The sequence below is a fragment of the Xyrauchen texanus genome, chromosome 42, assembly GCF_025860055.1.
Source record: "Xyrauchen texanus isolate HMW12.3.18 chromosome 42, RBS_HiC_50CHRs, whole genome shotgun sequence".
Taxonomy (NCBI): domain Eukaryota; kingdom Metazoa; phylum Chordata; class Actinopteri; order Cypriniformes; family Catostomidae; genus Xyrauchen; species Xyrauchen texanus.
This window is the reverse complement of record NC_068317.1, coordinates 24,326,305-24,340,930: the sequence shown is the minus strand read 5'-3', so window position 1 is coordinate 24,340,930 and position 14,626 is coordinate 24,326,305. Positions and strand designations below refer to the sequence as shown.

At 38.2% G+C, this 14,626-nt stretch overlaps 1 protein-coding gene across 1 annotated transcript in view; it reads left to right on the top strand.

Annotated features, from left to right (window-relative positions):
• fndc3bb (fibronectin type III domain containing 3Bb) overlaps positions 1-14,626 on the top strand; it is a 78,851-nt gene that overhangs the window by 53,257 nt on the left and 10,968 nt on the right. The window contains exons 13-22 of the mRNA XM_052115347.1: positions 290-464; positions 903-989; positions 1,776-1,911; positions 2,023-2,094; positions 5,120-5,238; positions 5,408-5,513; positions 7,489-7,667; positions 8,744-8,857; positions 9,661-9,810; positions 11,366-11,652. Of these exons, the coding sequence (XP_051971307.1) occupies positions 290-464; positions 903-989; positions 1,776-1,911; positions 2,023-2,094; positions 5,120-5,238; positions 5,408-5,513; positions 7,489-7,667; positions 8,744-8,857; positions 9,661-9,810; positions 11,366-11,652 (1,425 nt within the window). The remainder of the gene's footprint in view (positions 1-289; positions 465-902; positions 990-1,775; positions 1,912-2,022; positions 2,095-5,119; positions 5,239-5,407; positions 5,514-7,488; positions 7,668-8,743; positions 8,858-9,660; positions 9,811-11,365; positions 11,653-14,626) is intronic.

Genomic DNA, 14,626 nt, shown 5'->3' with positions numbered 1-14,626 from the left:
ACACAGTTGCTGTTGCGCCTCTAGTGTTCATTTCTCTTGGAATCGGCAGGGAATTGTACCTGGAGACACGTACAAGTTTTGCAAAAATTTATATAGTGTCAGTTTTCACTATGAGACCAGGTTGAGTGTTTCTCTGGGAAAGAAAGGCCAAACAATTTATAACTTTGATGTGCTCCTCACACACTGTAATGAGAAAGTTTTGTCATTTGATCTTTAGAATGTGGAAATGGATTAGATTTATTTCTGTGTTTTAACCAATTAATCATCCTGCCTCTTTGCTCGCCTGCAGTGGATTCAGCACAGAAGTTGTCTTCTACACCACTGGAAGTCTGCCACAGACGTCCTTACCACCACGACTGGTACTGGCAGGTCCATCCTGGGTTACACTGGAGTGGACCCGACCGAACAGCTGCAGCGTTGAGGAGGTGGTTACATACACCCTGGAGGTGCAAGACGAAACAAAGGTGCTGAACCCCCCATTCCATGATAATACCCTCTGTGCTGCAGTTAAGCTATTCTGTTGTCTTAAGTATCGACAGGTTCTATCATGAGAACAAGAATCCATGAGAACATGGATTTGCACAGTGCTAAAGGAATTGACTGGATGTCCTGCCTATTGGCTGTTTTATATTATTTTTTTTTACTCTGGTTGCTGGTGAGCTGGTTGCTATTTAATTGATTTTGCCTGTAGTTGTCAGAGTAAATGGAACATTCTGGATCCATGACTAATGCAGAGGCTCCGTCCAAATATTTTTAAGAGAAAGCCATTTCATGTAGCTTATTTTTTCCCTCAAGCTGGTTGTTGTTTATGTTTGTTAATAAAGAGTGGTTGTAGGGTACATTTTAATCCCTATCTGTCCATTCTCCAGTTTTTGACTCAAAATCATGATGCGTTTTGGCAGGGACTGGAGTTTCAGGCAGTGTACAGCGGTTTGGAGCTGAACCATAAGGTCGAGCCTCTAAGAAGAAACACACAGTACAGATTCAGGGTGAGTGACATGTTTAACCTGCATAGACTCAAAATGATGTACACTCACATGCGATTGGTTACCCGCTTATTACAACATTTTATTTGAACCTTTTTTTAACGTCTTTTCAACGCATGGAGCAGACTGCTTTATACTATAGATGCGACTTCCTTTCATTAACACGCACAGCTGTACACACATACACAAAACCAGGGTGCACATTAATGTGATGTAAATTTGGATTGGAGTAAAAGAACACATTCCCCAACCACTACACTCCTACATGTCCTCCATTAATCAGGCAATTAGCGCTAATCTAATGAACTTTAATTTCCATGTCAGCTCCTCTTAACCTGGAGCTGTTTCTCAATTTCGGCAGCTGTTGTGGGAGAAAGATGTCAATTGGTTTCCCATGGTGATGCATGTTGAAGGCTTTTAGTTTAATCTCCTAGAAGCCAAAGAACAGTATGTTAGTATTGTCAAGGGAGAAAGACTGTTACACATCTGAGCAGATTTATAAGTTGCTCCCTGCGAGTCTGCAGGAACGCTTGCACATGTTGTGTCCTCCGTGTCACCAATTTCCAAACATCACCTTTGTTATTTGCTTTTTGGTGATGTCATCTGAGATTATTCAGACCTATAAAGCCATGTTCAGACTATGTTCGACATGAAAAACTACATTAGTATACTAACACATTCTGTGCAGTTTATACTGTGAACTGCATACTATTTTTTTAATAGTTTGTAAAACAATGCTCCACCTTGTGTGATCTTCTGAATATCTCCCATCACTGTCGTCCCCTACAGCTCATCATCTGTAGTGGTGAGTGGCGCAGTGCACCAAGCTCTTTGCTCATGTGTAAGACGACCCCAGACAGACCTGGACCCCCACTGAATCCTGCAGTAAACAGAGTCACATATCACAGCTTCTGTGTGACGTGGGGTAGGAAACTCTCTAAATCACATTTCTATATATCAAACAAGTTTGATTGTATTTTGTATTGCCCTTTTATCACTAGATTTGAAGTTTAACCACCTTTTATCATTAAATCAGAACCTCCACAAGATGACGGTGGATCTGGAGAGTTGACTTACATCCTGGAGATATCAGAAGGGAATATTGAAGGTATTAGGATGTTTCATATACATTAGTTTCATTTAATGGCTTATTTGAATAAAATAGCCCTCAAATGTTTGCCTTTATTAGAGTGCTAACTGGTGAATCTAACAAAAACATGTCCAGGTTACATTTCATGCCAAAATCAAAAGTACAAAAAAGGAAATAAGACTTCTCATTTTACAATAATACTTTCAGACATTTTTCTTTCTTTTGCAATTTCCATTATTCTCAGTGCTGATTCTCATTAGATTATTATAACTTTAATACAGTCATTTCATTTTTGAATGTATCACTTTATTACTGTATTACTGTAATGCAACAGTTTTTATTTAAAGGAATAGTTCACCCAAAAATGAAAATTCTCTTATCATTTACTCCAGGGGTCCCCAAACTTTTTTCTATGAGGGCCACATCATTTTTCCTTTCTATAATGGAGGCCGTAGTCTAACAGAAAATGGCATGGGCCGGAGTGATTTATTGTGGAGATTTTATTATGATTTTAAATGGATTTACAGTATTATGCCTCCTAATGCTAAATTAATTTATTATTTATGCACCATACATATCAAGTGATATATAGCCTATTAAAAGAGCATTATTACTATCGTAATGACATTTTTTCATATTCATTGCTAGTGAAATCAAATTATTTACTTACTCATGCGTATTAGGCTAATCAGTGTGAACTATGTCCCTTGAGCGCCAACCATACTAGGAGCTCCGTCAGTCGTGATGCTGGCCAGCTTAGACCAGTCTAGATCCAACTCTTCTATCGTTTGGCACACTTTACCAAAAATATCCTCCCTGTCGTAGTACCTTTGAGACTTTTTAGGGCTGCCAGCTCCTCGGACACTTCAAAGTTTGAGCTAACTCCGCGAAGAAAAATGAGCAGCTGTGCCGTGTCCTGCACGTCATTACTTTCATCCAACGCTAATGCAAAAAAATCTAATTCTTTCACTTTTTCCTTCAGCTGGGCATATTATACCCCATTTCTTCAATTCGTCTGGTGATTGTACTTGCGGACAGACTCACCGCATTTAAGACGTCTTTCTTATCGGGGCACACCTCCTCCGCAACAGCATTCATACATTTATTTACGAACTCACCATCACTGAATGGCCTACCGCAGGTTGCAATCAGTTTAGCTACCTGAAAGCTAGCTCGAATGGATGACTGGTTCAACTGGGTTTGCCGTACAAACGTATTTTGCTGAGCAGATAGTCCACTTTTTAGCTTCGACACTTTGTCTGCTGTCATTTGGCCTTGTAAACTCGCATACTTGTCTCTGTGACGGGTTTCATAGTGTCGACGCAGATTGTATTCTTTGAACACGGAGACTGTTTCTTGACAGATGAGGCAAACAGCCATTTCTTTGCATTGAACAAAAAAATAATCACTTGTCCACTTTTGGTTAAATACCCTGCATTCTGAATCAACTTTTCTCTTTCCCAACCGTTTGGCCATTTTGTTGTCACTTTAAATTTTCTTGCTGGATCGCGTGCACCCACTCGATCACGATGGAACGTTAATCCGGGTGAATCTAACAAATAATTTGGCTACTTTAATAATTATAACTAAGGGAAATTTTATTTTGAAAGCCAATATGTATTATCAAATACAAATATGATATGATTAAAACATATTTAAAATTAAATTGTAAAAATATTTCTCTGCATTGCATTGTTCAGAGGGCCGGTCCAAATGTGGGGGCGGGCCGTATTTGGCCCGCGGGCCGTAGTTTGGGGACCCCTGATTTACTCAATGCAAGTGAATGGTGATCAGACCTGTGTAGGTCCAAAAATCACATAAAGGAACCATAAAAGTAATCCATTTGACTCCAGTGTTTAAATCCATATCTTCAGAAGTGATATAATAGGTGTGGGTGAAAAACAAAACAATAATTTGCTACTCTAAATCTCCACTTTCACTTTCAGATGTAAAAGTGAAACTAAACAGGCACCACATATGACATTCAGATGTAAATGAGAAAGTGAAAAGGAGATTTAGAGTAAAAAAAGGACTTAAATATTGATCTGTTCCTCATCCACACCTATTATATTGCTTCTGAAGATATAGATCCTTAAGGATTACTTTTATGCTTCCTTTATGTGATTTTTGGAGCTACAAAGGTCTGGACACCATTCACTTGCATTGTATGGACCTTCAGAGCTGAGAGATTCTTAAAATCTTTGTTTGTAGAAAGTTATATACATCAGGGATGGCAGGAGGGTGAGTAAATCATGAGATAATTTTCATTTTTGGGTGAACTATTTCTTTAAATCAGCATATATTCAAGGTCGTACTACAAATACTATTATAATGTATGAATACTTGACCATTTAAATCATATAAAATATTATTTGTTTATTTATTTAATCAGGGACCATACACATTAAATAAAAACACTAGCCAAAACAATCTCTAAAATCTATACATCAATTTAAAAAAGAAAACAAAGTCATCATAGGAATTAAGCAAATGACACAAAACAAATTCGAATGAATGAGAATCAAATATATGTAATGCAAAATACCATGTTGATCATTTTGATTTAATAGCAACCTGATTTCTAAAATGCCATGGCTGTTTTGGTCTTTTAAGTGTGCTGGAAGCAGTGTCAGAAATGTACTTTTAAATCAAGGGTTGATATGCGTCCGCTTATGTCAAATACATCAATTTAATCAGTTCATTAAAACAAACTCTGAAGAATGTGAATTTAAGAATTTTAGAATTAAATCAACATCAGCTCATATTTTATGCTATAATATGTATAACTAAAACTATCATTCGAATATTAAGAAATGTATTAGATGTTACAAATATAAAACTTTGTGTTAAAAAAAACACGTGCCCTCACATTTTGAATTTCTGTGGCAATTTTGGTGTCATTTTTGCCTCTTGCCCCACTTTATTTCTGACCATGGCTGGAAATCAGTTCCAGTCATGATACAGGATTTGGACATGTTCTTGACAGGTTTTGTGAGATTCATCCTAACATATATTTGTATTATTAATGTTTGTGTATTTGCAGAGAGGCAGTGGGCAACTCTGTATAGAGGACCAGAAAAGAAACATTTGTGTAAGGATCTAAAACCAGCAACATGCTACTCCCTCAGACTCAGCTGTGTCACTGTTGGTGGACAAGGCCAGGTACGAACTGAGCAGAGCAGAGCAGAGAAGAATTGTGTGTAAAACATCATTTATTTAGTATTCCCAGGCTGATTCTTGTTATAAGGTCTATAGTAAGGGATTGGTGGATGACTCAGTGGATTGTTCCTGTCACAGTATTATGTGTTGACTCATTGTGTTGGTCCTGCAGTGCTCTGAAGACTTGACGGTGAGCACTTTGAGCCTGCCTCCTGGCCAATGTCAGCTCCCGAGAATCATTGGTAACATCAAACACAAGGAGCTGAATTTGCAATGGGGTGAGACTCTTTTCCTTTTTCTTACTAAATGCTTGTTTTTAGCACGAAAGGTTTGCATTAACAGAAAATTCTCAAAGGCCACAACTTATGCCCGTAATATAACTTCTATTCATCAATTGTTTTGATGCATCAGTTTTAAAAGAAATGAACTTGTCTCCTTTTAGAGTTTTCATGCTTGTTGCCAAGCCAACGCTAGAACTGTTTTGAAGATCCACAGTTGTGCAACACCAATAAAGTTTAAAATCAGTTGCATGCTGGACACATTGAGCCAAGTTGTTCGGAATGCACCTGGATCGCCTTCTCTATAATCGCCTGAATGGGAATAGTATTTTTTCTATTAATTTTCTCAATTGGGATATAAAAAACAATCTTCAATAAAGAATTCAGAGCCATGAATCAAACCAACCCACTCTGAAGTGAATCACACCAGTTACAAACTTGATTTAAAGCAAAACATAAATGATAAAAGGGTGTTTTTTATGATATTATGAGGGAGTGAACTACAATCCCATGAAGCATTGCAAATGAAAAATCTAAATCAGGATAAAGCTATTGTCTTATAATCCAAAATGTATTGAAAATTATTCAGATAAGTACAAATACAGTATATGAGTAGTTTTAGAGTCATTTGCAATGTTTCATGGAAGTGGCGGTCACCGCTGAGCATTTTTCTCTGATTGGTGAATCTCTTCTCAGAATTATGGGTAGTGTAGTTTTTCATTGGGAATGAGCATTTTGTAATTACATTAAAATAACACCAGTGAATGGTTTCTACAGAAGCTTATACCATTGCTTACAAACCTCATAGCTCATGGTAGGTCTGTTGTTATACTTTTAAGGTTGATACTTTTTTGCTAAAAATCTATTTCTATAAGGAGAATATGGGATATGTTCCTTCTGGAATCCTACTTTAGCGCTTTATCACACCTTCATGTACTCTGATCACACATTATATCACATCAATTACTATGTCTTTGTGTGTATGAGGGGAGAGAGAGTCTACACTTGTTTTTTAGCAATTATAGTCCTGACTCACTGTTTTTGAGTGAAGGTGGACTCACTTAACAGGCTGAACACATCTATAAATAACTGTGAAAAAGCAGTGCTGATTTCGTCCATGTTGATTCTCTGAGCACCGCACCGTTCAGATTTTAGGTGTGATATTCCCTGCGTGTTCTTCATCACAGCAATTGATCAGTTCCTTCCTGCAGCCCGTGAGGCTCAGGGTTGTAGAGAGAACTCGAGAAAATGTTTTGGTTTCGAGAGCATGGCGCCAGACAGATGTAAGACGTGTTCTGAGATCGTAATTACATCATATACACTAGACTGATGACTGTGTATTGACTTTTTCAACACTTAAATTAAAGCTGTCAATCGATTAAAAAAGAATTGAATTAATTTCATGATGCTTAGTAATTATAAACGATGTAGTATCAATACATGATGAGAATATTCTTAAAATGAAGATGATTTAAAGACATTACATCATTGTGGCAGATGAAAGCTTACTATAAATAATAGCTTTAGAAATCAATATATTGTTTGCTTTGTTGGAAACATTTTATAACAAGGTTCTACATGTTAACATTTGTTAATGCATAAGCTAGCCTGAAATTACAACGAACAATATTTTTTTTAGCATTGGTCAATCTTGGTTAATTTATAAAAATGCTATTGTTCATTGTTTGTTCATGTTCGATAACACACAATGAAATGTTAGCATTAGATGTTAGTCTCAGTCACCATTCACATTCGTTGCATATTTTTTCCATATAATGACAGTGAATAGTGACTGAGGATGATTTTCTGCCATACATCTCCTTTTGTGTTCTACAGAAGAAAGAAAGCCATTTGGAACAACATGAGTAAATTATGACAGTTTTTTTTTTTTTTTGGACTAATCTGAATGAATAATTATTGTTTCTCTCCCCTTCTTTCTATCTTTCCCACTCACCCCCATTCTCCATTTCTCCAGATGGTCCGTTGTGTGGTGAAGAGAGTGAAGGCATAGAGTTTAGTTTGGAGATGTGTACAATGGAAGAGGGATCAGAGCCAGTGGAGGTGTATCGTGGATTCAAAACAGAGTGTACTGTGGGGAGTTTACTTCCTGGCACCACCTACAAGTTTCAAGTTCGTGCCGCTAACAAGACTGGGGTATGTCAGCTTTTATAAAAGATCCAGCTCTTTGTGAAAGCAAGGATTGCAGACTGATCTAGCGCTTAACTTTTAGAAACTAACAAAATGTGTTAAAATGTATATATATATACATATATTGTTTGTATAATTTTTGTTGGTGGAGACTGGAATATGGGTTTAAAATCTATTTAAAAATACAATGGAATTTCTTCATGTAGAATGTTTTACTAAAGGGAAATTTCAACCAAAAATGAAAGTTTGGTTATAATTTACCCACATATCCTTGCAAACCCTTATGATTTTCTTTCTCATATTAAACACTGAAGGGAAAAAAAGTATGAATATCCTGTCTTCTTATTACTATGGGGGTTAATGGTGATTTTAAAGCTTAAAAAAGCACCCAAATGTATCATAAAAGTAGTAAGTGCGACTCAAGCTTCATACAGCTCAAGTTTTCTGAAGGCATGTGAGAGGTTTTGGTGAGACAACCCAAAATGTATTTTGTAAGTAGTTATTGAGTGAAAATCTTGACATCCATTTTTTGTTTTTAAACCAATGCAAGTTAATGTGGCTCTTTTGTGTGAATGCTAATGTATTCAACAACAAACGATGAATTTAACTAAATTATTTAAGCGCATTACTAAACCTTAATAAATCATTTTTGGGAAGGAACTGGTAATGACATTTTTATAATAATGTAGATGTTGTTTGAGTTGATTTTTTTTTTTCTTCATACTATTTCATAAACATTCAAATTCAGAACATTTGTATCACAAAAGCTGCTGTTATTTTTCTCCCTCTCTTAGTGATAAGTCTTTCTAATGTAAAATCCATGTTTTATAACAAACCTTTCCACACCCCCTCAGGGCAGTAAAGTGATCTGCTCTCTGCTCTCTGTCTCGGCAAAAATACAAAGACACTAATTCAGCTGTCACAAGAGATGGATGCATGACAAACACAGTGTAGCACTCTGGGTTTACCTGCCACCAAAATAACTGATACCCTCCTTTTGGTGCAACCCAAGCTATTATTACTCTAGAGACTGAGTTTCTCTTTATCTTTCTGTCTCTGTATTTCTATCTTTCTCGCTCTAGTATGGGCCATACTCTGAGTCTGTGGAGATTAGCACTGCAGCTGGCCCCCCAGGCCAGTGTAGCCCCCCTGACATCAATGTGACGTCATATACCTGTGCTGTTGTGACTTGGGAGGTGAGTTGTGCTGCTAAGAGGCATTCATGCTTTGCTGAATAAAGCAATGGTGAATCATACACTCATCTGTTTTTGAAAATTTGCTGAGTGATTTTCTTCTACACTGAGAGAGTAATCAGTTTTCAGCAGCAGCCATGAATTACAAGAATAGAAACTAAAAGCAGGTACCAACACATCCTGAGTACATCATATTACTTCAGCTAGGAAATGCTTGTCTCCAGTATAGATAGTGGATCTTGTGGCCACACTTGTGTTGCAGCGGTTTCACGGTATACCACGGAATTAAAATTGATGGTCTGCTCTTCTCTCTGGTGCACACGTGCAACAACCTGGCTTCCTCGATATTGTGGAGCGCAGACCTCAAAACTGTTGTGACCAGTTTCAGTTCTAGTGAGACTTTTCTAGTTTAAAGTGTTACGGATGAAGTCAAGTCGAAGCTCTCAAACAGTAGCAGCCCTGATATGTCAATCAGCACTGAGGAGGAAAAGAGCAACGCTGTGATATGCGCCAAAAAAACATTACACATCATCACCTTTACAAAATTGTTACACGATAAAAGTAACTGTTATATTTTGACAAAATGTTATATATCAGCTGAATATATTTAAAAAGATTTCTTGTTCATAGTATGTTTGGTGTGTTTAGAGGTTGCGTGTCACTGATCAGTGTTGCGTGAGATGTGTTTGATTTCTTGTGCTTGTCCTCATGAAATCATGACAAGCAAGTAATTAGTCATGTACAGCTGAGAACATGTTGCTCATGTTTTCCTGGAGCTTAACACTAGCTTTTACATCAATCCCCAGAACAAAGAGAGCTCTGGAGTAGACATTTCTGAGTACCGGCTGGACTGGGGACGTGATTTGGACTCTCTTGAACTGGTCTACAGTGGAACAGAAGCCTACTTCGTAATCTCCAACCTGGAAGCATCAACAGACTACTGCTGCAGGCTACAGGTAGTTAATGAGATTCTGTTAGGGCCATGAGACCTTTCTGAAAGATCAAAAACATCTGGTTGTAAATGAACACAAGCCAAATAGATTTAACCAAGGCAAGAATCTTGTTTTATTGTCTTGCTGTCTATATAATGGAGAATGTTTAAGTTAAGTTTACTTACAAGGTTAGAGTAATTGTATTTTTTTTTATTTAATTGTATTTTATTTATTCATAATATGTTATTGTAAAGGGATCAATGGAAAGGAGGAGGCGAGAACCGGCTTGACGATATATATAACACAAACACACACACGACGGACATGTCCGTAAACGATCTCTCTCTCCCGCACGATCCTCTGCAGTCGACCTTTAACCCTCGCTGAGGCATAATTAGCCTAATACGGGACCGGGTGTGTAGAATCACGACCCGGCCCCGCCCTCCGCCCTGCCACATTCCTCCCTTGTTCTCTCAGGCTGGGGAACACCCGGTCTGACGTACACCCCCCTTTCCCTGGGGGAGGGCGTGCTTTACGTCTAGTCTGCCGGCAGGTCATCCCCATCTACCTGGATGAGGGAGGGGACAAGGGGAGGGAAACAGAAATAATTAAAATGGGGGGTACTTCCTGTAACAGTGTAGTACCCCCCCAAAACACTGTAAAATTTAAAAGAGTTTATTGTTTTATTATAAATTTTTATATTTTTTTTCATTATTTAAAATGTACCCTCTTCACTTTTCAAGTTATTTAGTCTTTAATAGGCTTTGTTTTAACTGCTTTAATATTTTACTTTGTGAAGAATGAATCAATGACTCTTCAGTGCAGTAAAATGAATAAATCAACTCTCTAATTTCTAAGTTAAGTAAACACATTATTCTTATTGTTCCTGGAAATAATGAAGCTCATTTAATTGCAGTGAGCATAATCACTTTTTAATGAATGCACTACTGCGAGCCTGCATTATAATTAGGGAAACCTGTGTAAAACCTTACTTATAAAGTATAATGAGAATTAAGTGTTTTCAATGGCTTTGAAAAAAAAATATTTTGAAATCCTTGTATGAACATAAATCCAATTTCTATTACCTAGCATGGTTTTTACAAACCTGCAGATTGTCTACATTGTAAACAGCGATGGAGTTCAAAAACGGCATCACCGTATGATCAGAGCTGTGTTATGTCTGAAAATGTTTAACATTTAATTGGCTCTAAATGACTGTGTCCATTATGTAGCGCAGGCAAAACAGTTCGTCAGCACCAGGGTGGTAGAAGACTTTTTTTACCATTGCCCTCTTCAGAATACTCTATTCTTCCAAATAATTTGGCAACCCAAATACACGATTATAAGTCATGGTTAAAATATCATACAGATGCAAGTATAACCGTCCTGCGGTGTGACAAATACATTTTTAAAAGTGCAGACTTTCCATTGAGCCTCTCAATTAATATGAGGTACATAATTATAAAAGAATAAGCAAATGCTGTTTAAAATAGTTTCAGCTGGAGTATAGTATGTCACAAAATGTATTTCATATCAACTACCTTTGTACTGAGTCTGCCAGCTTATATTGTCTTCACAGGCAGTGAACCAGGCAGGGGCGGGCCCCTACTGTGAGCTGGTGACATGTCGAACCCCTGCAGCGGCCCCTGATGTTGTGTCCGGCTTTCTCCTGCTAGACTACCCTCCAACCTCAGCAGACAGTGAGTCCTTCTCCCCCTCCACCTGTCTGGCTCTCATCTGGGATGAGCCGTGCTGTAACGGAGCAGAGATCACCTCCTATAGCATCTGTATGGGAGAGAGCACCATCACCATTGGAAACACAACCTGTCACATTATCAGGGACCTGCTGCCGGACAGCGAGTACAGGTGAGCGAGGTGTTGTTTAAAGGGATAGTTATCCCAAAAATTTAAATTCTTTCATCATTTACTCACCCTCATGTCATTCCAAAACCATTTGACTTTCTTCAACGGAGCAAAGTGGATTTTTAATGAATATCATGTCAACTCTTTAAATGAGGACAAAATTAACTTATTCATTTTAATTTTTGGCTGAACTCTTGTTTTAGTACTCAGTGAAGTGACCGAGTACATCTCCCTCGTTCTACCTCTCACATCCCTGGTAGTACAGTGGGGGTCAATGTTTGTGCATTAGTGGTGAGCAGGAGCCTTATTTTCTCATTATTTTGGTCTCTGTAATATGCGGAGGAGTGCTGGTTTGCGATGGGCTGGTTACTGAGTGAGTGAATCAGGGTTATTAGCTCTACAAATGGACTCCACTTATGTTCAACTCAGGCTGGGTTCAGCAAAATAGGGCATTCTGGGAAGGCACAGCTTGTCTACATGGGTAATATATATTAGGATACAAGTGTAACTTTCCTTGTTAGCAAAAATATTTGTTCCTCAGAAGAGCTTTTCTCCTTGAGACTTACTGTAGCATCACCCCATAAAGATGGACACCTTTGGGTATTAAAAGGAATAGTTCACCTAAAAATGAAAATTCTCTCATCATTTACTCACCCTCATGCCATCCCAGATGTGTATGACGTTCTTTATTCTGCAGAACACAAACAAAGATTTTTAGAAGAATATCTCAGCTCTGTAGGTCCATACAGTGCAATTGAAGGGTGGCCAAAACTTTGAAGCTTCAAAAAGCACATAAAGGCATAAAACATACATAAAATTTGAGTGGTTTAATCCATGTATTACCAACAACCCAATTTGAATGAGAACAAACCAAAATCATCTTTTTCAGTATACTGTAAATCTTGACATCTGTAGACATCCTTGGCGATCATGATTTCAAGCTCAGTTAAACTTAATCAAGCTTGAAATCAGAAGTGTGCCTTTAGACTGCAGTGGAAAGATTTATAGTGAAAATAGATTTTGACATTTTGGTCTGTTCGCATCCAAACCCGATTGGATCACTTCAGAAGACATGGATTAAAGCACTTATGTATTAATTTCATGCTGTCTTAATGTTCTTCTTGGAGCTTCAAAGTTCTGGCCACCATTCACTCGTATTGTATAGACCAACAGAGCTGAGATATTCTTCTAAAAATCTTTGTTTGTGTTCAACAGAAATAACAGGTCATACACATCTGAGATGGCATGAGAGTGAGTAAATATATATTTTTTGGCAGATGTATGAAGTCAGTTCCCTTCCATTTCACACAGGTGATGACTAGTAGAGTAACCGCAGGTGTAGTTCAACACAATAACTATGGACAGGTTTTCACTACGTTTGGCAACTAGAAAGTGTCCAAATACTTTTTGTCTTCCGTTTTAGCAGTAACTTGCGGAAGTGTATTTGTGCTTTCTTTAATTGAAATACAGTCAGGTCCATAAATATTGGGACATCGACACAATTCTTATCTTTTTGGCTCTATACACCACCACAATGGATTTGAAATTAAACGAACAAGATGTGCTTTAACTGCAGACTTTCAGCTTTAATTTGAGGGTATTTACATCCAAATCAGGTGAACGGTGTAGGAATTACAACAGTTTGTATATGTGCCTCCCACTTTTTAAGGGACCAAAAGTAATGGGACAATTGTCTGCTCAGCTGTTCCACGGCCAGGTGTGTGTTATTCCCTCATTATCCCATTTACAAGGAGCAGATACAAGGTCCAGATTTAATTTCAAGTGTGCTATTTGCATTTGGAATCTGTTGCTGTCAACTCTCAATATGAGATCCAAAGAGCTGTCACTATCAGTGAAGCAAGCCATCATTAGGCTGAAAAATCAAAACAAACCCATCAGAGAGATAGCAAAAACATTAGATGTGGCCAAATCAACTGTTTGGAACATTCTTAGAAAGAAAGAACGCACCGGTGAGCTCAGCAACACCAAAAGACCCGGAAGACCACGGAAAACAACTGTGGTGGATGACCGAAGAATTCTTTCCCTGGTGAAGAAAACAACCTTCACAACAGTTGGCCAGATCAAGAACACTCTCCAGGAGGTAGGTGTATGTGTGTCAAAGTCAACAATCAAGAGAAGACTTCACCAGAGTGAATACAGAGGGTTCACCACAAGATGTAAACCATTGGTGAGCCTCAAAATCAGGAAGGCCAGATTAGAGTTTGCCAAACAACATCTAAAAAAGCCTTCACAGTTCTGGAACAACATCCTGTGGACAGATGAGACAAAGATCAACTTGTACCAGAGTGATGGGAAGAGAAGAGTATGGAGAAGGAAAGGAACTGCTCATGATCCAAAGCATACCACCTCATCAGTGAAGCATGGTGGTGGTAGTGTCATGGTGTGGGCATGTATGGCTGCCAATGGAACTGGTTCTCTTGTATTTATTGATGATGTGACTGCTGACAAAAGCAGCAGGATGAATTCTGAAGTGTTTCGGGCAATATTATCTGCTCATATTCAGCCAAATGCTTTAGAACTCATTGGACGGCACTTCACAGTACAGATGGACAATGACCCGAAGCATACTGCGAAAGCAACCAAAGAGTTTTTAAGGGAAAGAAGTGGAATGTTGCGCAATGGCCCAGTCAATCACCTGACCTGAATCCGATTGAGCATGCATTTCACTTGCTGAAGACAAAACTGAAGGGAAAATGCCCCAAGAACAAGCAGGAACTGAAGACAGTTGCAGTAGAGGCCTGGCAGAGCATCACCAGGGATGAAACCCAGCGTCTGGTGATGTCTATGTGTTCCAGACTTCAGGCTGTAATTGACTGCAAAGGATTTGCAACCAAGTATTAAAAAGTGAAAGTTTGATTTATGATTGTTAATCTTTCCCATTACTTTTGGTCCCTTAAAAAGTGGGAGGCACATATACAAACTGTTGTAATTCCTACACCGTTCACCTGATTTGGAT